The sequence below is a fragment of the Panthera leo genome, chromosome D4 (genome assembly GCF_018350215.1).
Source record: "Panthera leo isolate Ple1 chromosome D4, P.leo_Ple1_pat1.1, whole genome shotgun sequence".
NCBI lineage: Eukaryota > Metazoa > Chordata > Mammalia > Carnivora > Felidae > Panthera > Panthera leo.
The window spans coordinates 6189974-6217357 of record NC_056691.1 but is presented as its reverse complement, the minus strand read 5'-3'; the positions used below and the strand labels follow the sequence as shown (position 1 = coordinate 6217357).

The 27384-nt window shown below is 36.4% G+C and overlaps 1 protein-coding gene across 6 annotated transcripts in view; it reads left to right on the top strand.

The window, feature by feature from the left end:
- The window catches only part of RIC1 (RIC1 homolog, RAB6A GEF complex partner 1), a 141500-nt gene that overhangs the window by 48571 nt on the left and 65545 nt on the right, over window positions 1-27384 (top strand). For all 6 annotated transcript variants that reach the window (XR_006195934.1, XM_042913334.1, XM_042913333.1 and 3 more), the window contains exon 3: window positions 21482-21561. Coding sequence is in view for 5 of the 6 variants with exons in the window: in XM_042913334.1 (XP_042769268.1) it covers window positions 21482-21561 (80 nt within the window). In the remaining variant the exon portion in view is untranslated. The remainder of the gene's footprint in view (window positions 1-21481; window positions 21562-27384) is intronic.

The following is a 27384-nucleotide window of genomic DNA, read 5'->3' as shown; positions in this document are numbered from 1 at the left end:
TTTCTTTCCCCTTCTGTTTTTTTGGACTAGTTTGAAAAGAATATTAACTCTTGTGTAACTGCTTGGTAGAGTTTACCTGTGAAGCTTTCTGGTCCTGGACTTTTGTTTGTTGGGAGTTTTTTTTTTTTTTTATTACTGGTTCATTTTCTTTGCTAGTAATTGATATGTTCAGATTTTCAGTGTTGTCCTCATTTAGTTTTGAAGGGTTTTATGTTTCTAGGAATGTATCCATTTCCTTTAGGTTGTCCAAGTTGTTAGCATGTATTTTTTTTTTTATATTCTCTTGTATCAGTCTTTTGTATTTCTATGGTATCAGTTATTTCTCCTTCTTCATCTGATTTTAGTTATTTGAGTTCTCTCTCTTGTTTTGATGAGTCTGGCTAAAGGTTTATCAATTTGTTTATTTTTCTAGAGAACCAGGAAACCAGCTTCTGGTTTCATTGACCTGTCTATTTGATTTTTTTAGTCTCTCTCATTTATTTCTGCTCTAGTTTTTATTATTTCCTTCTAATGGCTTTGGGTTTTATTTGTTCTTTCCCTGTCTCCTATACATAAAGTTAGTTTGAGATTTTTGTTTCTTGAGGTAGTCTGGTATTGCTATAATCTTCCCTCTTTTAAAACAGCTTTTGCTGCATCCCAGAGATTTTGGACTATTTATCTTAAATTTCATTTGTTTCCATGTATGTTTTGATTTTCTGTTTGATTTCTTCATTGACCCATTCAGTGTATAGTACGTTGGTATTTAGCCTCCATGTATTTGTGTGCTTTCTAGGTTTTTTCTTGTGATTGATTTCTAGTTTCATTCCCTTGTGGTCAGAAAGGTGCATGATATGATTTCAGCCTTTTTTTAATTTACTGAAATTTGTGGCTTAATGGGTGATCTGTTCTGGGGAATGTGCCTCATGTACATGAAAAGAATGTGTAATCTGTTGTTTTTGGATGGGACATTTTGAATATATTTGTTAGGTTCCTATGGTCCAATGTGTTATTCAAGGCCGTTATTTTTTTGTTGGTTTTTCTATTGGGGTGTTCTATCTGCTGATGTAAGTGGGGTGTTAGAGTCCCTTGCTATTATATTACTATCAATTTCTTCTTTTATGTCTATTCGTAGTTGCTTTATGTATTTAGGTGCCTCCCACATTGGATGCATAAACAGTTACAATTGTTATATACTATTGTTGGATTCTTCCCTTTATCATTGTGTAGTGCCTTTTGTCTCCTGTTAGAGTCTTTGTTTTAATGTCTGTTTTCTCGGATATATAATTATTGGTACCCTACCTTTCTTTTCACTTCTGTTTGCATGTAACTGTTTTTCCATCCTTCCCTTCGAATATGCATGTGTCTTTAGGTCTGAAGGGAGTTGTCTTTAGGCAGCATAGAGATGGGTCTTGTTTTTTTTTATCCATCCAATCAATCAATAGCTTAAAAAAAATTCTTTTTTGAGTGTGACTCCTAGTTCATTTATTGTATGTTTATTTATTTTTGAGAGAGAGAGAGAGCAAGTAGAGGAAGGGCAGAGAAAAAGGGGGACCGAGGATCCAAAGCAGGTTCCATGCTGACAGGAGAGAGAGCCTGATGCAGGACTGGAACGCATGAACCATGAGATCATGACTGAGCCAAAGTCGGTGCTTAACTGACTGAGCCACCCTGGCGCCCCTCAACCAGTATCTTTTGATGAGAGCATTATTCCATTTACATTTAAAATCATTATCAGGGAGCCAGAGTGGCTCAGTGGGTTAAGCGTCAGACTCTTGATTTTGTTTCACGTTGTGATCTCACAGTATGTGAGTTTGAGCCCCACATTGGGCTCTGTGCTGACAGTGCAGAACCTGCTTGGGATTCTCTTTCCCTCTCTCTCTGCCCGTCCTCTGCGCGCTCGTGCGCGCGGTCTCTCTCTCTCTCTCTCTCTCTCTCTCTCTCTCTCTCAATAAATAAATAAATAAATAGATAAATAGATAGATAAATAGATAACTAAATAAAATAAATTATCAATAGATATGTACTTACTGCCATTTGTTACTTGTTTTGTGGTTGTTTTATTCTTTTCTGTTTTTCTCTTGCTCTCTTGTGGTTTGATGTCTTTCTTTAATGATATGCTTTGATTCCTTTCTCTTTATTTTTGTGTGTGCCTGTTACAGGTTTTTGATTTGTAGTTACCATTAGATTCAGATGTAGCATCTTGTCTATATGATAGTCTGTATTAAGTTGATAGTCACTTAAGTTTGAACCCATTCTTTTTTTTTAAGCTTATTTTTATTTTTTGCAAGAGAGAGAGCAAGCAGGTTAGGGGCAGAGAGAGAGGGAGACAGAATCCCAAGCGCTAACAGCGCAGAGCCCAGTGCGGGGCTGGAACTCTTGAACCGTGAGATCATGATCTGAGCTGAAGTTGGATGCTCAACCGACTGAGCCACGCAGGTGCCCCTCCATCTCCTTCTCTTGAAATAGTGGCCTTAAGAAGAAAAGACCTCGTGGTGCCCTGTAGCACAGCGTCCCCTGTTGATCAGAACCAGGCATTTCATAGGTGTTTCCTCTGTGGGGTGGCATGCTGTCATGGCCCGGCCGTGTGTGCCTGCAGTCCAGTCTCCAGCGGTGGCCCACGCTGCCCGTTGTAGGTGCCCTGGACGGTTTGGTCCCTGTGCTGTTAAAGGGCCGTTCTGGGGCTGCCGTGGGCTTGTTGGATGGTGCCAGCAGTCAGACCAGATACCTGTCCTCAGCCCGTCTGCTGGATCTTCAGTTGCACCAAACTTCGGGGTGCTCTCCCTGCCTTGCCCCTCAGAGGCTTTCCTTTGTGGGCAAGGCCTGAAGTCAAACAGATGTCTGCCCCAACGCATCTGCTGGGGCTGTAGTCCCACCGGTGTGTGTGGTTATTTCCCCCTCTCTCTCGAGCAGGCATCACTTCAGAGTGGTGCTGGTCCCTGCTGGACCGTGTGCGGGCATGTCTGGGCAGGAGCTGTAGTGGGTTGGTTGGGCCTGGGCGAGTAGGTAGGTAGAGAGGTAGAGTGTGTTCAGGCTGATTACTCCAAGTGGCAGGTTATCTGAGCTGGGGGGGGTGGGGGGGAAGTAGAGAAGTGGTGTCCACCAGCTCTTTTGTTCTTGGACGCGTCTCCTAAAGATCCCTGACCCTTCAGCACAGGTTCTGAGATTAGTAAATACATGTGCCTCTGTCCATTTCAAGCTCTTTTCAAACTGTTGTTTCTGTGCTGTATATCCTTGAACTTGTTTGTTAGGCTGGCTCTTTAAGGCCAGGGAATCAGTCTCCTGTTGCCCTCCCCTTTTGCCAGAGCTAAGTCAGCCACTTTTTAAAGTACCTGGAGTTAAGCCCTGCTGGTTTCCAAACCAGGTGTTACAGGCACTCCTCTTCCTTGAGCAGGTCTTCTGTGCCTAAGGGTCATGGTGTGAGGTCTGCTTCTCTTCCTTCTCCATACTTGTGGGGTGTCTCCCATTTGTGGTTACTCTCCCCGGGAGTTTGGTTCCCAATGTAGTCTCTGCCCCTCCTACCCTTTTTGATGTGTCCTGTCTGTGATTAGCTGTGGAAAATCTGTTCTCCCAGTATTCAGGTGGTTTTCTGAGTTACTTGCACTAATGTGGCTGTTATCTAGGTGTATCTTCCATTATTGATAATGAATTTTAAATTTCATTATCCATAAGTATTGCTGGAATATGAAAATGCTAATATATTCACATAATTTCTATGGCTGCTTTCAGGCTGCAATAGCTGAGTCAAGTAGTCCTGACAGCTACCATATGTGACACTTCATCTCTTTTTTGCTCAGTGCACACTGTAAATGACAGTAACACTTATAAATCACGTGTTTCAAGTGCCACATGTTGCCATACAGTGACATTTTGTGTAATTTTTATTACTAGTGCATACCTATCATGTCAAAAGAAGAAAAGATGAGGAGAATAGGTTTTGAATATCATGCTTTTAAAATACATTGGAGTGGGAGTGCCTGGATGGCTCATTGGGTTAAGCGTCCGATTTTGACTCAGGTCATGATCTCATGGTTTGTGGGTTTGAGTCCCGCGTCGGGCTCCGTGCTGACAGCTCAGAGCCTGGGGCCTGCTTCAGATTCTATGTCTCCCTCTCTCTCTGTAACCTTGCCTGCTCATGCTCTGTCTCTCTCTCTCTCTCAAAAATAAATAAATATTTAAAAAAATTAAAATACATTGGAGTGTGGATTAATTTACTGGATTAGATGGAAAATTATTGTCTTAATTATGCAGTGACCCTATAGCAAAGCCAAAAAAATACAATAAAAGTTGACATTATCCAACTTAGTATTTATCATAGCATTCCCAACTCATTGAAATTAATAGAAAAATTGGAAAATTTAAGACCATATCTTCACAAAAATAAAAATGAAAATGAAGGTACAGCCAAAGTAAGTTTAGCTCTTTTTTTTTTAATTTTTATTTTTTTTAATGTTTTTTATTTTTGAGAGAGAGCGTAAGCAGGGGAGGGGCAGAGAGAGAGGGAGACACAGAATCTGAGGCAGGCTCCAGGCTCTGAGCTGTCAGCACAAAACCTGATATGTAGCTTTTTTTTGGTTTGATTTTTAATTTTTTTTTAATGTTTTTACTTATTTTTGAAGGAGAGAGAGAGCATGAGTGGGGGAGGAGCAGAGAGAGAGGGAGACACAGAATCTGAAACAGGCTCCAGGCTCTAAGCTATCAGCACAGAGCCTGTGTAGCTGTTTTTTGATGAACTGAGAAATGTAACAGTCCGGCTCAGTGTATTTGAGCAGTCAGTGTAGAGTGTGAAATGATTAGGAATTAATCCCTGTGAATAACATGTATGGGAGAACTTTAGGTGAAAAAGTTTTTATGAAGTTGCAAAAACACCAATCAGTACAACGTGAAGTAGAGTCCACTAAGGTGTGTTTTAACTGATAGCGACAAAAATACACCTGAAGCGGTAAAAGGCTTAGTTGGGCAGTTTATAAAACTAGCACACATGGAAGTGTTTAATGCCTGTAACCATTTTAAGTTTTTAGAAATAGAAGCTGGAATTCGTCACTTGCCAAACTCCATGGGTCTTTGATGTCTGAGCAGTCAGTGGTAAAGGTTTATTGTGAATTTTTTTTACATTGGGCTGAGATTGAAAATTTTTGAACTTGAAGAACCACCTTAACCACTGAATGAAGAACCACTTAGACCCTGAATGATTTGGTAGATAATTTTTGCTGTAGACTTAGTAATGTTTCCACATGAATTCAGTCACATCTACAAAACAATGCTTGTATGTGAAATTTACATATGGTCAAGTCATTTTGGTGACAACTAATGTTACTTGAATCACAATGTCAGGCTGCTTTTTTGTGTTTCCACTGCTGTCAAAAGTTACAAAGTAAGACCTGTTTTTCCAACAAAAATTAGCAGTAGGTATGTTTTCTGAGCTCATCCTGAGTTCTAATAGCATATTGCAGAACTTGATGCAATTGTAAAGGAGATGTCCACATTTCATAATCCATTTAATTGTGCAAATGAAGAATGCTTTCGCCCTACCTTCAATTGAAAATGATTAATCTACCATGTATTGACATGTTAAATGGCAAACATCAGAAGAGTCTGGTAGACTTGTGTACTTACCTACTAGTTGATGACTGACTGTATTCAATTAAAATCATGTGCTCATGGATTGATATCACTACTTGTATGAAAAGACATTTCAAATATGAATATGTAAGATCTCATTACAGGACAGCATTAATGGAAGAAACTTTACAATCGATTTTGATGATAGGGAACACTAACTTTAAGCCCCAGTTAAGCAAAAATGTTATCCTCATAAGAAAAATTCCATTCTCTTTAGTGGAAAATTGGTGCTCACTCTTCATTACTGTTATATTTAGAATTTTTAAATAGTAAAATTTATGATCATTTTTCTCTCTGCATTAATTACCCTTTTTATATTTGTGTACGTATGATACTTTAACATCTTGAGGCCTTGCTGACCCTGGAAGGACTCTCCCTCCCAAGGCCAGGCAATTTCTAGAGAATCTTAAGGATTCACCTGTTTAGTGTGCCTTTGACTTGCAGACCAACCAGTCCATAGCCAGTACCCCCTGACATCTTTATGGAGCTCTTATACTCTGGGCCACTATTCCCCTGCCCTACTTATGCCGGACCCAGGAAGAGATAACTAGAGACAGCCCCTACATCCAAGTAAAGAGAAAATAGTCTATTAGCTTTATTTTTAGAGCAGAAATAATTTCATGTTTATTAACTTTTTGCATTTTACCAAGTACTAAGAAAACAGAGAAGTTAGAAGAAATTATTCCTGTCTTCAGTTTGGAGAATAAAATGCATATATAGAAGAGAAGGTGAAACAATTATTTTTTTGGCTATTGAGAATCCAGTTTTTATTTCATGTAGTTATTGCTTGTAGTCTTTTTTTTTTTTCAAGACTTTATTTTTAATTAATCTCTACACCCAACACAGGGCTTGAACTCAGAATTGCAAGGTCAAGAGTCCCATGTTCCACCAGCTGAGCTAGCCATGCACCCCAGCTTACTGTCTTTATCTGCAACTTCGTGGAGATACCATGATGAATGTAATTTTAGCTGTGATAGTATGGTTTGCATTAATTTTATTTATTTATTTATTTATTTTTTGAGAGAGCAAGCAAGCAGGGTGAGGGGAGAGGGAGAGAATCTCAAGCAGGCTCCATGCCCGGCACAGAGCCTGACAAGGGGCTCAATCTCATGGCCATGAGATCATGACCTGAGCCGAAATCAAGAGTGTGACGCTTAACCTGCTGAGCCCCCGAGGTGCCCCTGGCTTGTATTAAGTATACTGAGTAAACACTGACCTGATCCAAGTGATTTAAGTTATCATCTCCATTTGTATAATTTAGAACATGAATTAATGTTTTAGCTTATGAATTTTAAAATACATATAGGATTGTAAGTGGAGTTTATGAAAAATAAATGTTCTGTTTCAGAGTATTTTTAGGTTCATAGCAAAAGTGAGGGGAAGGTATAGAGATTTCCTTTATACTTCCTTCCCCAGCACATGCACAACTCTCCCCATTATCAACATCCCCCACCAAGGTGGTACATTTCTTATGATTGGTGAACTTACATTCATACATCATCATCACCTAGAGTCCATAGTGTACATTTATGGTACATTCTTGGTATTGTATGTTCTGTGAGTTTGGACAAACACATAATGATGTATATCTGCCAGTGTATCTACAGGGTAGTTTCAGTGCTTCAAAAATCTCTCCTCCACCTATGATCCCTTTTCCTGTAACCCTTTGCAAATAGTGATCTCTTTGATTGTCTTCCCAATTTTGCCTTTTGCAGAATGTCCTGTAATTGGAATCCTATGGTATATCGTTTTTTTCAGATTGGTTTCTTTCACTTAGTAATATGCATTTAAGGTTTCTTCATGTCTTTTCCTGGCTTGATAACTTATCTCTGTAGCACTGAGTAATATGTTCTTGTTTGGATATATCAGTTTTTGTATCCATTCACTTACTGAAGAACATCTTAGTTGCATCCAGGTTTTGGCAGTTATTAATAAAACTGCTATAAACATCTGTTTGTAGGTTTCTATATGGGTTTATGTTTTCAGCTCCTTTGGGTAAATACCAAAAAGTGTGATTGCTGGACTGCATGGTAGAAGTATATGTAGTTTTGAAAGAAACTGACAAACTGCCTTACATGGTGAGTGTTCTCTTTTGTATTCCTGTCTACAGTGAATGAGAGTTCCTGTTGGTCCGTATCTTCATTGGGTGGTGGTAATGTTTTGGATTTTGGCTATTCTAATAGGTGTATGGTGGTACCTCATTGTTTTAATTTGCATTTTCCTGATGACATACGATGCGGGGCATCTTTTCGAATGCTTATTTGTCATCTGTATGTTTTTGATGACGTGTCTGTTAAGGTGTTTGGCCCATTTTTGTTTTTTTAAGTGGGCTTCATGCCCAGTGTGGAACCCAGTGTGGAACCCAGTGTGGAGCTTGAACTCATGACTCTTAAAGACCTGAGCTGAGATCAGGAGTCACTGGATGCTTAACTGACTGAGCCACCCAGGCACCCCGTGAACTTTTTGAGTAGTTTGTTTACTTTGAATAACAGTCCTTTCTGACAAATGTCTTTTGCAAATACTTTGTCCCAGTTTGCAGCTTGTGTTTTAATTCTTCTGACAGGTCTTCTGGTAGAGCATACATTTTTAACGTTAATGAAATCCATCTTATCTCTTCTTTTGTATCATGCCTTTGGTGTTGTATCTAAACATTATTGCCAAACCCAAGTTCATCTAGATTTTCTCTTATGTTATCTTTTAGGAGTTTTGTGGTTTTAAGAATTAGATTTTTTTTAAGTTTTAACTTTTAAGTTGTAAGGGTGATACATGCTTGATGAAAAAAGCCTAAGAAACACAAAATAATAATTCTGCCATTCAGAGATAATTACTACATTTTACTTACGTCTTTATATCTTTTTTATGGACATTTGCAAATACTCTTACATTTAATAGCATTTAGAATTTGAAAGTTAATTGAAGTTTATTTATTTTTAAATACAAAGTGATATTACTATAAGTGACTGCTAATGTCATTTGTTGATGGGGGGCATATTTGATAAATCTGTGAGTTTAATAAATAGAGGATTATCTAAAACATACAAAGCTATCATACAGTTTTGCAATCTGCTTTTTTGATATATCATTATATCATGAACTCTGTCTCACTTCAGCATGCCTCTGTAACTTGATTATAACTTCAGATGAGTGGATTTTTAAGTTGATCAATAAGTTTAAGACTTTTCATATTTTTCTCCAAAATTTTGACCTTAATTTACACATTACTTTGCAGTTTTTTTTTTTTTCCACTTAGTATATTACAACTGTCCTTCCAGAGGAATATATATACTTCTGGCTTACTAAGTTTAGTATTTGTGTAATACTTCATAGTGTGGAAGTTTCTTATTTACTTTGTTAAACTCTTTTTGATGGATTTTTGGCAAGTACAGACAGTGCTACAGTAATTTTATACATATATCCTTTTTGTATTGGTACATTTATTTCTTTAGGGCAGTTTCCCCTATGTAGTATTGCCAGCTCAAAGAATATAGCTTTATTCTTTTTAATAAATGTTGCCAAATTATTTTTCACCAAAATTGTATCAGTTCCAGAGTTCCTCGTAAGTGTTCATAAGATTTCTTTTTTCCTGCATTTATGTCTAAATTAGATTGATGAAAAATGGTCTTGTTGGTTTCACTTGTTTCCTTGATAGTGAGGTTCAGCATCTTTTCATGTATGAATTGGCCCTTTGCAGTTCTGTTTCTGCAGGTTGCCTGTGTTTGTCCAGTTTTCAAACCTAGAATATTCCATGTCTGTTTGCTTGTTCTCTTCACTCTAGCTCCAGTGCCGAAAGCATTTTCGGGACATGGTAGGTATTCACATATTAAACGAAGTAAATAATATCTGAACATTCTATTCTGAGCCATAGTAAAGGATCTCCTATCTAGGTGTAGGATTCTTAGATTTGGGATTCTTTTTTTTCTAGCCATGTAATACTGTTCCAGGGCCTTCTGGTTTCTAGTGTCACTGGTGAGAGAAGTCTAGTGCTAATCTGTTCTCTGTCCTTTGTAGGCAACTGATCTTTTTCTCTGTATGATTTTTCTCTTTATGATTGAAATTCAGTTGTTTCTGCTTGTTACCTGTAGATATAGATCCTTTTTCATTAAACCATCTCCCTCTCTCCCCCCTGCTCACCCCCATATTAAACCCGAATCTTAGCTCTAGTATTTCTACAGCTAGGGAAGTTTTCTTCTATTACTTTCTAAAGAATAAATTAGAGTTTGTTCTTCAAGTCTCTTATCTTTCAATAATGATTTTTATCTCTTTATGTTTTGTGTCATGGAATTGTTTCCATTTGATCTTCTGGAATAAAAGGTTTAGCTTCCATAAAGGTTATTCTTTATTATTTGTTCTTTATGTTCTAATGGTATCTCCTGAAAGTCCTTAATTTTTTCTTATTATAATTTGCTTGCATTCTTGTCTCTCATCTGTGTGGCGCATCAGTAGGATCCATATATTTTAGCTGTTTCATTTGTTACTGAGCCTCCAGTAGAAATGGTACTTTTGTTGTGTTTCATTAGTTACCCACAGAGGTGAGGCTTTCATGTGGGTCTCTAAGAATGCAGACCAGCAGATAGATGGTCGCTAAAATGGCAGTTGGCAGAGGCAGACAAGCTTATAAGCTCTTGTGCTCTGTTGAGGCTTAGGATGAGTCTCCTCTACTCTCAGGAGGTTTCTCTGAGTGGAAGGGCCCTAAGCTAAAAGCTTCTCCAGACCAGGAGGTGTGGGAGCAGTTCGATTCACCATTGCAGCCACTACTGTAAGCCTACTGAAGTCAGAGTTGCATGGACAGCCCTGTCAATGTCTATTTCCAGGAGCAGTCACATTCATTCAGCCTTTTTCAGAGGGGGTTCTGCTTTTTAAGTTACTTAGAGAACTTTGAAATCCTGGATCTTGGCCCAGTGCCTCGAGGAGTGGCAAAGCAAAACTTTCCCTTTGCTTGGTCCCTTACCACATATTCTATCCCATGAGAATTCAAGAGAGCTTGATGACTCAGATAGTCTCCACACTCATCCAGCACACGTTTTGGCAATTGTCTTCTGAGAAGAGGAGGAGAGATTAGGAATGTGGGCCCAGTTTTTCCATTTTAACAGAATCCGAAAGCTACCTTTTTAAAGTTCTTATTTATTTATTTTGAGAGAGAGCGCGAGTAGCGAGGGGTGGGAGCTTGGAGAGGATCCCAAGCAGGCTCCTTGCCATCAACACGGAGCCTGATGTGGGGCTCAAACTCATGAACTCGGAGATAATGACATGAGCTGAAACCAAGAGTTGGACGTTTAACTACCTGAGCCACTCAGGCGCCCCCGAAAGCTAACTTAAACCATATCTACCTGGTGTCCAATTTTTTGATTGCCTCTGCCTGCAAAAGAGGTTATTTTTAATTTTCATTTCTGACATTGTAGTGTAGACTGAAATACATGGAAAGAACCATTAGTCATATGGTACTAGTTGAGAAAGGCCACGGATACTTTTGTGATCTGTTCAGTAAGGCATTCACTCTTTGCAAATAACCATATGTACTAAAAGATAATCTATCAAGGTGCATTTAAAAGTAATATTAAGAGGTGCCTGGGTGGTTCAGTTGGTTGAGTATCCAACTCTTGATTTTAGCTCAGGTCATGATATCACAGTTCGTGGAATCAAGTTCTGCTTTGGGCTCCTTGCTGACATCATGGAGCCTGCTTGGGATTTTCTCTTTCTCTCTCTCTCTCTCTCTCTCTCTCTCTCTGCCCCTCCCCCACTTATACACACGTGTTCTCTCTCTCTCTCTCTCTCTCTCAAAATAAACTTAAAAATAATGTTAAGGAATTGTATACTGTCATACAATGGGTATTGAGTAAGTGAACTTTCTAGGTAACCAGACTTTGGATTCTGAAGCTTTAGTAATTTTGATGGTCCTTTTCCTTGAATGCATTATACATTTTATTAGCTTCTTACATGAAATGCATTGATTATAAATTAACTATTGAAGATTCAGAGTTATTATGGTAGCAAATTTTGGGGATATCTAGTGTGGGCTATGCACTGTTGTGTTTTATGTCTCTTAAAATCAATTCTTCATCACAGTGCACTAAAGGTAGATAATATTTTTTCCCATCATAAATCTGAACAAACTAGGAGAGATGAAGTAACCTGCCCAAGATTACAGAGGTACATCCTATATCTAAGATCATATTTCTGGTAATGGAATTCTAAGCCATGAGGCCTGGTTCTAGAGTTCTAGAGTCTTAATAATTTTGCTTTACTGCCTTTCACTATTAGCATGATTGTTTAATCCTACTAGCTATTGTGGAATGAAGCTGAATCTAGGAGATACTTTGAAACTTACTTTTATAAAATGTCATTGATAGAATGTGTAGGGAAGGATATGCAATTGTATGGTCTAGAGCAATACAACATAATTCTCTTTCTGCAAATTAAGTCAGTGCCAAAGCAGCCACCCTGTGTATTTTTCTTACTGCCTGACCTTCCCTACTCAAGTTTTGTCATCGTGTGCTCTCACTCATCAGTTACTACAACATTCTATTTCTGTATCATCATCTCTACCATAGTCACCTCCTTATCAACTGGTACCTTGAAAAGAAATCTCACTGGCTTTTTCAATGGGCTGTGGGAAAGAAAATCCTTTACCATTTTAAGAATTGCTCTATAGTGATTTTTGGGAGAGTATTTTCCTCTCAAAAGTAGAATACCATTTTTGTTGACATGGTACCTGGCCATAATTATCCCTCAGATTTTCCTCAGTTTTAGGCTATTAATAGATGGCCAGGTGTAGGGAGCATTGAAATCAATTTTAAGTACTGTCTCATCTTTGGGACTCTGACAGATAGGAGCACCAGTGTATTTAAGCATATGTGTAAATATTTCTATTGCAACTTAAAATAAGAAAAAACACTGGAGTCCTTTGAGTCTGCATTCCCATCCAGTCACCAAGATGGTGCTGAGTCCTGTCTTTAGTTTGCTGCCATGACTTTCTCTTTATTCTCATTGCCATGACCTTAGTACAGGTCTTTTTGTATCTTGTCTAGATTGCCTAGAGCTTAAAACTTCTAGCTATTCTTTTTTCTCCACTTAAAGTGCATCCTGATTATGTATAGCTACTTCCAAATCAAGGCTTTTATATTATTTTCAAACTGTTCAGTGGCTTCCCGTTGCATTCAAAATGTGTTCCAAAGTGTTTAGCCTAGTACTCGGGATCTACTGTGATCTGGCCCCAGCCTGCCGTTCCAAACTGTTTTCCACTGCTACTTGCAGTGTTATTCCCCTTCATACCCAGCTCAATGGATGTATAGCGTGTATGTTAGGATGTATGTTAGTATGTAGTATGGATTATGTTAGTGTAACATGAGTTAGAATCTACTTATTTGTGAATAAGAGAAAAATAACTTAACTTAGAATTCCTTGTTTTATTTTGATTTCTTTTTCCCTTCCACCATGTTAATATATTGAGTACCCAAATAACAGCTGAAAGCAAAGTATTCTGAGATAGAGCATATTGCCGAGGAGCACAGGCCTGCACGTAGTACCTACTTGCCTCATTTTTTCCTTTCATGCTGGTGTGACCAGACTCTGGTTTGGAAGTGATTGTGGTGCAGCTCTGCTGGATATCTTTGAAATTTGCTCTCAACTCCATAACTTGATATTCTTAGCCTTTCCTTAAACCACACTATTTTTGTTCGGATTATTATTCTTATGTAATATTTATTGAATCATTATCTCAGACCTTAGTGCTTTAAAACAACCATTTATTTACTTGTGTTCTGTGACTTGCTCTTTATTTAGTCAAGAAGTTCTCCTGGTTTCCCCTGGGGTCACTGATAGGCTACCACAGCACTTACCTGGCCGCTCTCTGGTGCCTAATGGTCCAAATGTTTCTGTCCCTATCTGGACTGGAAATGTCCACCTCGATTTCCTTTGTGATCTCTTATTCTCCAGGAGGCTACATGAAGCTTTTTATGTGATGGTGGAAGCTTTTCCAGAGAGCAAAAGTTTCTGCTACAAATCCAACCATCACTTTCTTTTTCCTAGATAGCTTTATTGAGGTACAGTTTACCTACAGTAAATGCGCGTTTGAAGTGTACAATTTGATAAATTTTGAAACCATCACTAAATTAAGATAGTGAACAGATCATCATTCCTACAAGTTTCCTTGTACCTTTTTGTAATTCCCTCCTAATGCTGTGATCCACCTTCCTTCAACCCCTGATTTGCTCTGTAGAAAAGCCACATTGGTTTGACTGACCATTCATCTCTTGATGGGCATTTGAGTTGTTTTCAGTTTTTGACTATTACAGGCAACGCTCTTAGGAACATTCATGTATGTACAAATACCTTTATGGGCATGTATTTCCGTTTATCTTGGGTCAGTACTGAGTGGAACGGCTAAATAATGAAGTAGGTGAATGTTTAACTTTCTAAGGAAATGTCACACTTTTTTTGAAGTTGTACCGTTTTATGTTCTTACCAGCAGCGTGTATGAGAGTTCTCATTCCCCTTTGCCAACCTATGGTATGGTATGATTTTTTAGTTGTAGCCATTCTCACGGGTGTGCATTATAAGTTTAATTTGTATCTCTCTAATGAAAAATGATATTGAACATCTCTTTATTGGCCTTGTATGTCTTCTTTGGTAAAGTGTGTATTCAGATCAATTGCTCATTTTATTGATTTGGTTCTTTGCTTTTTTTATTGTCAGAGTCCTAGAGTTCTTAATGCATTTTGGGTACACATCCTGTAGTACGTATATACTATATAAAGAATTTCTCTCTTAACAGTGTTTTTTGAATGAAGTACTTAATTTTGATGAAGTCCAGTTTATCAGTTTTGTATTTTATGCTTCATATCTTGTTTTTATATCTTCTTCTAGAGGTTTTATTATTTAGGTTTTAGATTTAAGTCTGTGATGTATTTTGAGTTAATTTTTGTACGTGGTGCAACATATGAATCCAAGTTGAATTTTTGCAGTTTGTTGAAAAGGTTCTTCTATACTACCTTTCTTTGCATCTTTTTCAAAAATAAGTTGCCCACATATATCTGTGTTTTTGTCTGTATTTGCTCCTATCCTGTGATGTGTTTATTTGCCTGCCCTTATATTAATTCAGCATCATTTTGATTACTTCAGGTTTGTAGTAATTTTTGAAGTCAGTGTTAATTTTCCAACTTTGTTCTTTGTTTTCAAAGTTGCTTTCACCATTGTAGGACCTTCTGTTTCCATATGAATTTTAGAATAACCTTGTCAGTCTTGATGAAAGTGCCTGCTGAGATTTTGATTGAGATTGCATTGAATCTGTGGACCCATTTGGACAGAGTTCTCGTCATAGCACTAGTGAGTCTTTTGACCTACAAACAAGATAAATCTCTTCATTTATTTAGATATTTTTAACTTCAGTGTTTTGTTAGTGTACAGCTGTTTCACATCTTTGGTAGATTTTTTCTTGAGTATTTCATATTTTTGATCCTATTGAGAAAACATGTTAATTTTCTGGTTCTTTACATATATAGAAATGCAGTTGATTTTTTGTATATTGATCTTGTGTATTCCAGTCATGTTCAACTTACTCTGGTTCATTTTTGGTACATTCCATCAGATTTTTCTACATAGATGATGATGTCAAAGGACAGTTTTCCCTTTTCCTTTCTAATTTAGATACCTTTTATTTCTTTTGCTTGCCTGATTTTACTGATTAGATTGTACATTACAGTGTTGAACAGAAGAAAAACATTCAGTCTTTCACTATTAAGAATGATATTATAGGTATTTTACAGATCTCCTTTATCAAGTTGTGGAAGTTTTCCCTTTCTTGCTAATTTTCTGACAGTTTTTAATCAGGATGCTTTGTAGGATGTTTAATGCTTTTTCTGCATTTGAGACTATTATTTTTCTTTTTTGGTTTATTAATATGGTAAAATACATTTGATGATTTTTTTCAATGTTAGATCAACCTTGCATTTCTGAATAAACCTCATTTACTTACGATGTATTTTCCTGATAATATATTGCTAGATTTAATGTGCTAAAATTTTGTTTAGAAGTTTTACATCTGTGTTAATAAGAGGTGCTGGTCACTAGATTATTTTCTTATAATGTCTTTAGTTTTGGGATGAGGGTAATGCTGGCCTCATAAAATGAGATGAGAAGTGTCCCTCTTTGGTTTCCTAGAAGATTTTGTGTTGAATTGTTATTTCTTAAATATTTGGTAGAATTCACCAGTGATACTATCTGAGCCTAGAAAGGATTTTAGTTAAAATTTAAGTTTCTTGAATACATAGTAGGCTTATGCAAGGTGCTTGTATTGGCAGTTTGTGTCTTCCTAGGAAGTTGTCTATTTGATAAAATAGACATACAGTTGTAAATTTTTTGTTACAGTTTTTCATTGTGCTCCATCATTATTTTAATACCTCTAGAATCTGTAGTGATGTCACCTCTCTCATTTCTGATAGTGGTTATCTTTTTTTTTCCCCCATGACCAATATGACTAGAGGTGTATAAGTGTTAATGATCTTATTTTTTCTTAATGTTTATTTCTTTTGAAAGAGAGCAAGTCGGGGGCGGGGGGAGAGAATGTTTAAGCAGGTTCTGCGCTGTCAGCAGAGAGCCCAAAGTGGGGCTCAGTCCCATGACTGTGAGATCATGACCTGAGACACAATCAAGAGTCAGACGCTTAACTGACTGAGCCACCCAGGCACCCCTAATGATCTTATTTTTAAAAAACACCAAATTTGGTTTCATTGAGTTTATTTTTGTTTTCTATTTCATTGATTTCCACTCTGATCTCTATTATTTGCTTTTTTTTTTTTAAGTTGAATTTCATTTGCTCATCTGTTTCTAGTTTAGGCAAAGGCTGATGTCACTGATTTGTGATTTTTCTCTTTTTCTAATACAGCTTTTTAAAGCTCTAAAATTTCCCCTTAAGTACTGTTATGGCAACCTCCCATAAATTTTAGTATACTGTATTTTTTAAGTTTCCTTTTTTATGTCTTTGATCTATGAATTATTTAGTTTCAAAATGTTAGAGAGTTTTCCAGAAATCTGTTACAAATTTCTAATTTAATTCTACTGAGGTCAAGGAACATCTGTTGTGCATATTTGATTTTTGCATATGGTAAAACCACAACATAGATTGGTCTTGTTCTTGTTGAAAATGGAGTTACTTTTTGAAGAAGTGTAACTGAAACAAATAAAATTTGGATTAAATAAATGCAGCTGCTTTTTCTGACTTCTACCCGTACCCTTGGGGACTCTGTTTACTTGTAGATTAGGCCACTTGAAGTTGTCCCACAGTTCACCAGTGCTCTTTCAGTTTTATTTTGGGTTTGTTTGTGTTTCATTTGGATAATCTTTACTGCTCTGCTTTTATGATCAGTGAATTTTTCTTGCAAGTTAGTCATATCCAGTATATTTTTAGCCTCATATTTTAGTTTTTATCTCACATATGGTTCCTGTATTCATATCCAGTATATTTTTAGTCTCATGTTTTATTTTTTATCTCTCAAATATGGTTTCTATATTCCCTAGCCATTTGAACGTGTGGAATATAGTTATAACTGTTTTGATGCCCCTCTACTAATTCTCACATTTAATTGAATTCTGGATCATTCTTGATTGGTTGTTTTTTCTTCTCATTGTGTCTCTTGTTTTTCTGCTGATCTGCATATGTGGTAATCTTTGATTGGATCGTCAGACTTTGATTTTTTACTTTGTTATGTGCTGGATATTTTTGTGGTCCTATAAATCAAGTTTTGGTCTGGGATGAAGTATTGATTACTTGGAGACAGTATATGTCCGTGTCTTATTTTATGCTTCGTAATGCGGGTTTTGAACAGTGCTCAATCTAAAGGTAATTATCCCCAACTACTAAGGGAATACCTTCCTAGGATTGCCACAGGAATACCTGAGGACCACATCCCTGAGTGTTCTAGTCAATTCCCTGTGAATTACGAGTTCTTCGGTCTGTGAATTACGTTCTTCCCTGTGAATTATGAGTTCTTCAGTCTGTGAGACAGGTACTGTTCTCAGGACTGTTTGAGCACCATACACATTTTCTTTACTGACTAATCCTTTTGGTTGTGTTCTCTCCTACCTCGAGTAGTTTCCTCACATGCATGTGTGTGGTACTCTTGGATTTTGTCTGTGCACAGCTCTCTCCTGTCTGGTACTCTTCTGTATACATTGTTTGCCTTGTTCCTCTTGGGCTCTCAGCTTCATTCCTCAAGTCAGGGAGTCTGCCAGGCTCTGCCTTAGTCCCTCTTCTCACTGCTGTGCCCTGGAAACTTTCCCAAGGGAGTAAGCTGGGGCAATTACAGGACTCCTATCAGTTTTTCATCTCTCAGGGATCCCTGGCCTTCATTGCTTCATGTTGGTGTTTCAAAAACCATTCTTCTATTTTGTCCAGGTTTTTGTTTTGTTTTCAGATGAGAGCATAAATTGGCTTCAGTTTAAACCATCCTGGTTGGAAGCAGAAGACTTTTTTTTTTTTTTTAATTAGTGCTCTGTTATAAAAGTGTAGTAGTAAGTATGTATTAGGGATAATTTTTGATGACTTCATGTCAAAAGAGTCGTCACCGATTTTTGAGTGTGTGTGATTGATATATATAGCTGTTTTTAATCATTTCCCATTTAAATAGATTCATGTATCAGAATGTATAGAGTCTGAAAGATTATACAGAAATGTTAGGTAATTATTCTTTGTGGTAGGATTTGGGTGATTAATTATATGTATTTGAACATGTATAATTAATCTAAAAACAGTAAACAATGTTTACAAACCAGTGTAAAGAATTGAAAAGTGCTACTCTGTTAGTTCAGCCTTATTTGAACCCTAACATGACAGATGTTGGGATAGAAGATACATCTCTAAAATCATCAAATCCTTATCTCTTAATTATCATAGATATCTTTGTGATGCATCATTGGAGCTAGATGCATGAATCTGTCCTATTCTTCATGATAAAAATGGTATGTCCTAAGGAGGAATTGCACAATGACTTGAATTCTGAAGCATGTGGTGAATTCATGTCCAATAGAGGCATTGGATAGTAGAGGAAGGTATTGGAATTGCTTCCTGCAGGTGAAGCATTAGTTGCATCTAACAGTTGATTTATATCATGATGCAGTTGGATTTAAAATATAAAATTACTTTTATTTATGTCATGCAGTCATAAAATAATTTTTAAAATATTTTTAATTGTAAGTAGCAAGGGGAAATTTCCCAAATGCCCAACAAAGCAATGACAGACAAAGCAAAATACAAACAAGCAATTAATAATGGTGATGGCATCAACCACACTGCCACCTCCAGATTTCACACTCTTCTCTTAAACTGTGGAATTATCTGAGGTTGTTTGCAGAGCTTTTTAAATCTCCATTTACAGTTTGCAATTGAAAAAAGAAGATGATACTTCTCTGACTGAATGTTCATACTGACTGAATTTTTGATGCATTGTTAATATCCTTTGCAATTGTTTCCAGTTCTTTTAAGTGGTGTTATTAGAGACAAGTCTGTTCCATTCTCCACTTAAGTAGTGACTTCTTTCTTTTATCCTCTTGATAGCCTTTATTCTTATGTATCTGTGACCCTTATTCCTGGGTATACTAAAGAAAGAGACTTGAGGACTTGCCATTCAAGTTGCCTACAAAAATTGTTTGGCCTCTGTAATGACAACCACAGAATCCAGTAGTGTGCCTTGGAGAAAGAAGAAAAAAAAAAAAAGATATGGGATGATACCAGGAAAGAGAACTCCGAGTTTCTTTATTTTGTCTTTTCATTTTCTTAGAAAAAATTAGTTCGTGCACCGTGTGTGTGTGTGTGTGTGTGTGTGTGTGTGTGTGTGTGTGAGAGAGAGAGAGAGAGAGAGAGAGAGAGAAGAGAGAGAGACAGAGACAGAGAGAAAGAAACGTGTGCGTGTGTGAGAGTGAAAGAGAATGTGTATCCGTACTGTAAGTAGATATTGGGACTGCTGCCTATAGATTAAGCAGTTGTAGTATGCTCATTGGCAGTATTTTGAAGGTGGGAAGAGAAAGGCCATCATAATACTGCATAATAACAGATTGGGTATAGTTTACAATGAAGATGCTACTTTTTAAGGATGATCATTTATTACCAGAACTTTTTAGATTGTTCAAAGGCAGAACTTGTTCAAAGGAAGACTGTTAAAGAAAAGGTCAGTGAGATCTGGAACTATATAGCATTTAATATACATGCGAAGCTATAGATACTCAGTAAGATTGATACAGAATACTAGAAGAGTAAATCAAGCCATTTATAATTTCATCTAGTATATCACATGTATAAAATTTTCTAAATGCTGTTGCAAATGATGCTATATTTTCCCTGGCATTATAGTCTCCTAAGCACTTGTTAAAATTCCAAGTATATTATTAGCATTTGATATTCTGAAATGTTGAACTTCTGACCTTGAGTGACTGATACTCCAGACAGCATTTGCATGTTATTCATCTCAGTGCTAGACCCAAATTATTTTACTTTTCTAGCCCATATAAGGTAGTAGTAGAGCTTACAAATTTTAAAGAATTACTGATCTGTGTGGGGGTTATGATGTCTGATGTAGTTTGATTTGAATCTGTTTTCCTTTGATCCCATATTCTGCACATTTGAAGAATGTAAAATTGCCCATGAGGAACTAGGATGATCTCAGCCTCTTTTCTTTTGTGTCCCAATATATTGAACTCTAGAGTTTTGGTATATATTATGAAATAGGAAAGTTCATAGCTTAAAAATAAAACAGAACACATTGCTGAAGAAATTGTTTTTCCTCTGGTGTTCCTTTAAGTGAAGAACAGAAGCAAGTACTGGAAAAAAATTTGAAAACTTGGATAATTTTTTTTTTTTTCAGTTTTCTTTGTTCTACTTTGGGTAAAAGCCCACCTGCTTCTAAAATGATAAAGAGTTCAATATTGGGGCGCCTGGGTGGTTGAGTCAGTTAAGCATCCAACTTCAGCTCAGGTCAAGATCTCACCATTCGTGAGTTCGAGCCTCGCATTGGGCTCTGTGCTAATGGCTCAGAGCCTGGAGCCTGCTTCAGATTCTGTGTCTCCCTCTCTCTCTGCTCCTCCCCCACTCATGCTGTGTCTCTCTCTCGCTGTCTCTCCTTCAAAGATAAATAAAAATATATATAAAAAAAAAAAAAGTTCAGTATTAGCATGTAGTAGTTGGGTCCAAGCAGTTGCCACTTTTCTCAGGCCTGAAAATGTTTGGTTAGAAACGGTATATTTGTACACTTAAGTGTGTAGTGGTTGGTTGAGCTTCACAATTCACAGATGTGTGCCATAATCAGACAATGTTTTAATACAATTTATATTTTAATACCGTTTTCTTAACTTAGAAAAATTAACTGATCTTCAAATTTGGAAACTGAAGATTTGCTCTGTTTTTCTTCTGTGTCTTGGTATATTTTATAGCAAATCAGAAGCCAGTCGATTGATTTTGAAATAGGTAAATATGTCATTTTGAAGTTATGTTGTGTAAACTTTGAGTTGAGTGAAGGATTTTCTACTGTTATTTGGTGACATTGTTGCTTTAAAAATTAGAAAAATTAGTTGCCATGTTGCTGAGTTCAAAAAGGTCTGTATATTTTGCAAAATAATCACCTGCTATTGAATAGTATAATTTAATTTTAGAGTATTAATGTCTGCAACATAGTATGAACTGTTGATTTCAGTGACATCTATGAAATATTAAAATATAAAAACTCTTCATGGGTTACGTTAAACAAGATGGTTGTTTTAATTGGATAGTTAGACTATAGCTCTTCAGAAGAGGGTTCCCAAGAGTGAAGTGTTTTCAAAGTAAGAATATATAAAAATGAAATATAAGGTTTTAGTCATAGCCTTACCCTTTAATTCATGGCAAATAAAATTTATCTTTCAGACTGCATATGGCTACATCTTGTTTTTTCATATTACATCTACAAGAGGGGACAAGTACCTTTATGAACCAGTGTATCCCAAGTAAGTTTGTTGTCTTTCATTCTTTTAACAATTGACTTGCATACTTTATATTCATAAAAAACATCCCAGTTTTGCATTGTCTGAAGTGAATAAAATAAAGCCAAGTCAGTATTTTAAAAATAGTATGTCAAAAATTGCCAGGTCTCCTCTAACTATCATTACTTGAATAAAGAATTCTGTAACTAAGTAATTAGTTACTTGGAAATCTTGGGTGAATGTACTGTATCTCTTCTTGGACATTCAGGATCACTACTAATATAGTCTAGCATTCTCCAGGCCTTGTTAGGGGGGAGCTAAAACATCAGGAGGGAAAGAAATGAAATGTCAATATAAGTTACTGACACTTAACTCCTGTAGTGTTTTATACCTGCAGAGAAAAAAAGTGTACCCCAAGCAGGGGTTACCTCTTGGTTAGAACTTGATCTTTAAGCCATGTTGTTGTGTATGTTTTGCATTTTTTTTCCTTAAAATTTTTGCTTTACTTTTGAAATAAAAGAACATTTTATTGAAAGAACTTTTGAAATAAAAGAACATCCTAATTTTAAAGCAAAAGATCAAACCATTAAAGCTGGATGAATATATAAGTGAATACTTACCACACTTCTAGATGGTAGGAGATGGCCAGAATTTATTAGGTATATAAGAAATTAGACAGAAAATACATTTTAATATATGAAAGTTTAAATTTCTCAAAATTAACAGGAAAAAAAGAACAGCGTTAAAAGTAACAAACTGGAGGAAGTTTTTTCAGTAAATAGGGCCGAGGCTTTCTATCTTTATATTTTCATAAAATATTATAGTTTATGTAATTTTATGTATAAAATGTATCTTATATTTTAAGGAGACAAATTGCTAAGAAACCCAAAGATTTCAAAAGATAAATAGGTAAAAGTAATAAGAGGAAATATAAGTAACAAACACAAAAGAAACTTGTGTTAATTAGTAGCTCAAACTAAATACTACTAACTCAAAACATTAAAAACAAATCTTTTAGAAACATACAGTTTTCATATGTAAAGATAGTTTTTGGTTTTTTAAAAATTACTGCTCTGCCAGTAGAGGAATAGTAAAATGTGTTCTTAGAAGCTTCTGATAGTAGATCTACACAAAAGTGTGATAATAGAGAGTTTTGGTGTGGAAGTTAACTGTGGTACATTCTTCTCAAATAATATATAATCATTAAATGTAATATTTCAAAACATTTATAAACTTGGGAACCTGATCATATTACGCTGAGTAGAGAAACGAGTCACATAAAATTATACATGTAATGTGACTGCAACTTTGCAAAACAAAACAAAAATTATCTTAAAAAAAGCTAGAGCAATATATGTGTATAGTAATTGCTCCTAAATGGTAGAACTTTAGTGAGTTTTCAGCTTCTTTCAGCTTTTGAATTTTCCAAGAGTTTTGATTTACGTACAGTATATTCATTATGGTTTAAAAGTGTCAATGTATTTGAAAAATGTATAAACAAGGCAAAATTTTATTTAAAAAATTGTGTTATGAAAGTTGGTCAATACTGGTTAAAATTCTTGAGAATATACTTTGGGAGAGGGAAATGTAGGCCATGTAGAATGTAACTCAGATCCCTTTAGCATAGATTTTAAGGAACTATCTATGTTTCTGATTCCATAAGCCATCTATTTTTGTACTATAGTATTAGTTGAGGTGTAAGTTGACTTTTGGAAATCTTTTGTAAAGTACAGAAATTCTTTAAATGATGGAATTTAATTTGATTTTTTCAATAAAAAATTTTAATGCAAAAACTCTTTTGGTATATAAATTGTACTCCTGTTTAACGTGTTATGGATATTTTGATAGGATGTATTTAGAAATTTTAAATGCAGTTTTATGGGTAATATAAAACTTACTTTTTCATTCTAAGTGATAATTCTGTGAGCCTTTTGAAGAACTGTTGTAATTAGTGTCTTTAATTTCATTTACTTGTGCATTTTGAACTAGCGCATTTAAACCCATTTTCTTGCTTGATGTAGACATGCTCCTATAATTACTTGATTTATACTAGTATAGATGGGCAGGGTAGGGAGATAACATCTGTCGACACAATGAAAAATACCATTTCCATTATTTCAAGTCACTACCACGATTTCATATGTTTACAGTGATTTGGAATAGTGTTTTGAGACTCCCTTTTGGTGTTGCAGAGAATTTAAAAAGAGTTGCTTACCTTCTGATTTTAAGACTGTAGAGGACGCCCCTTAACTGAGTAGTAGTTCTGATAGTGCGTGAACTTTGCTGCATTTGACAGTATATAGGCTAGAGGACTAAACAAAATACATTGTGTGTTTTAAAAGTGTGGGCTTTCTTCCACTGTCTTGACGATCATGGGTTTCACTCTGTGGCTCGGGAAAGTGTGTCCTGCCCTAGTGGCATGAGGAGTGCATTGCCTTCGTCAAAGGGCGAGGTGTTGGCGTCCTGTAGACCTGGCATTGGGCGTCCACTCCTTCTCTTTTCAGCTGTGCAGCTTCTGTCAAATTACGTAATACCTCCCAAACCGGAGTTTCCTCATCTGTACAGTGAGACAACCGTAGTGATTATTTCAGAGGATTACATGAGATCATGTGTATTAAGTGCTCACGTAACTGCCTAGTTTGTGGGAAAATTAATAAAGGACAGCTGCTGCTGTTAATACTATTTTTAAATACTTTTTCCTTCACCAAATTTTTACTGTGTTTCTAATATTTTAAGTGATTCTGTCCGAATAAATATATAAAAAGTGATTTAATGTGTAAATCATATTTTATATGTATATGTTAAGTGATTTTTAGTTTTTTAATATTTGACTTGATAATGTACTTGTTTCCCAGTTTAACTTCTAGTAATTGCTATCTAAAATCCAACAAAATATCTTATAGGGAAACAGTTTTGCAGAGCAAATTAGAATCTCCTTGTATATTTTACTGCCAGGCTACTGTACCCTGGTTAGTTTCTTAGATTTCCTGTAGAACCTATTTATAAAATGGGAATAAGAATATTTGTTTCTTCAGTTTGTTTGGAGGAATATAGGAGTTCATGTTTTTAAAACTTGGAAAGTGATTCATACATGGATTTGAGGAGAGTTTAAAAAAAATGTTTAGTTTTGACAGTGTATCATCATCGCCATCTGTGCCATTGTAAGCTCTGTCAAGACAGTATTCGAAGCACTTTTTCTAACTAATTTAATCCTTGTAACAACCCTGTTGAGGTAGTTAGGTACAGTTACCGCAGCACAGAGAGGCTAAGTAAATGACCAGTCGATAGTCACTAGTAAGTGGCATGGCCATGATTCAGACGTAAGTGTTTAGCTTATAGGGTATTACTCTTTTTTTTTTTTTTTTTTTTAGTTTATTTATTGACACTGTTGGGGGAGGGCAGAGATAAACCCAAGCAGGCTCTGCACTGTCAGTGTGGAGCCCAACACGGGGCTAGAATCCACAAATGCATGAGATTATGACCTGAGCCAAAAATGAAGTCAGATGCTGGACCGACTGAGCCACCCAGGTGCCCCAATTGTGTATAACTCTTAACGACCAATACTTTACTGCCTCAACCTTATTTATGCCCATCTAGTCATCTGTTAGTTTGGGGTTTATTTGAGGAGTAGGGAGTCAAAAATAGGACAAAGGATCTGGAGTGGTTTATATGTAATAGTTCTTAAGAATAGAGGCAGTGTAATTGAGGCCAGTAGTTGTATTCTGTTCGGTTATGGAAACACTGTTATCCCTTGTTTCTCTTCTGTAAATTTTATGAGTTCATCACATGAGTTTTTCTAGAGTATCTCCGCTTCTCTGTATTGTGTGACAGCATCTTGACCTTAGACTGCATGTCTTTTTCCATTATGCTCCAACTGAGAACAGGTCAGATATCCCCATCATCTTTTGTAGTTTCCACCTAGTGTGTCCAGCATCCTTCCTGTCGATGTTGGGAGTCCCACTTTCTTTTTTTTTTTTTTTTTTTTTTTTTTTTAATTTTTTTTTCAATGTTTTTTATTTATTTTTGGGACAGAGAGAGACAGAGCATGAACGGGGGAGGGGCAGAGAGAGAGGGAGACACAGAATCGGAAACAGGCTCCAGGCTCCGAGCCATCAGCCCAGAGCCTGACGCGGGGCTCGAACTCACAGACCGCGAGATCGTGACCTGGCTGAAGTCGGACGCTTAACCGACTGCGCCACCCAGGCGCCCCGGGAGTCCCACTTTCAACAGTGGTGGCATCCTTATCAAATGACTCTTTATCCTCAGAGGTCATTTATTTCTTTGATTAATAAGTTTCACCTCTTATATCTTTTGTGCCTTTGTACATTTCATTCTGTATTAAAATGTCCTTTCATGTGAGCTATACAGACCAGTGGATGGACTTGTCCACTAAAGGTCATCTTGGCTTTTTCTTTCATGTCTTGGAACTGGCACTGAAAGTAATGGAAGAAACTGTGCCAGGGAGAAATCAGAAATAACTTGTGTTTCACTGGAGTCAGTGTGTTCACTTGTTTATGTTTAAATATGAGTTTAGTAGATCTTAAAACTGTGAATCATATTTAATTTTATCATAATGAAAATCATTTAAATATGTCATCATAATGTATACTTTGTTGAGAGTAGAGATTTTTTTCTTTTATTCTTTCTACTCTGTCAACCTTTTTTGTCAGAGACCAGCCTTCCTGAGGACAAAGTTTTATTTAAAAAAAATATATATATATATTCTAAAATTCAGTAAATTTAATTATATTTTTTTTAATTTTTTTTTTTTTTAACGTTTATTTATTTTTGAGACAGAGAGAGACAGAGCATGAACGGGGGAGGGTCAGAGAGAGGGAGACACAGAATCTGAAACAGGCTCCAGGCTCGGAGCTGTCAGCACAGAGCCCGATGCGGGGCTCGAACCCACGGACCGCGAGATCATGACCTGAGCCGAAGTCGGCCGCTTAACCGACTGAGCCACCCAGGCGCCCCAGTAAATTTAATTATATTAAAGATATACAGATTATCTTCACCGGAAAAAACCTCCAAAACAACTATTAAAACTCAACCTCTCGTTTCCTTTTCCTCACCCCCAACATAGTTTATCAGATTTTATACTTTTTACCAGCTGACTTAAAGAAGTAGTGTCAGGTGGGAAGCAAGTAGGGAATAGCTCTTTAAAGTTCTCATTTTCTTTCTTTTAAAAAAAAATTTTTTTAAGTATTTTTGAGAGCGTGAGCGGGGGAGGGGCAGAGAGAGAGAGGGAGACACAGAATTCGAAGGGGGCTCCAGGCTCCAAGCTGTCAGCACAGAGACCCATGTGGGGCTCGAACTCATGAACTCTGAGCTCAGGACCTGAGCCAAAGTCGGATGCTTAACTGACCGAGCCATCCAGGTGCCCCGAGGTTCGCATTTTCTAATTTAAACATGACCTGCTCTTTCAAAAATCCTGTAACATTTAAGGGACAGAAATTTTACTGAAATTACATCACATTTAGAAGAGAAAAGGTCTGGATTACAGATGTGAAAGTTTCCCCCAACATTTTACTAATAAAATTTTAGTGTTTTCTGGAAAATAAACTTTATCTGCTTTTTTCCCTTAAGGTTTTATAGAATTAGAGTATTCTTTCTAACAGTGTACCTTGTTCTAAATTAATTTTATAAACTTGAAAAGTATGTTAGTTATCCTAATATTTTTTATTCCCTTTGATCTTCTCAAAATATTACATGTGTCATTTGATTTCAGTATGTATATATTCTGTAAATGTACATATGTATTGAACTTTATATATTTTATGTGTTAGCTTACATCATAACTGCATGAACACTTATAACATTGATGGCGATGTAACTGTATAAATTCTG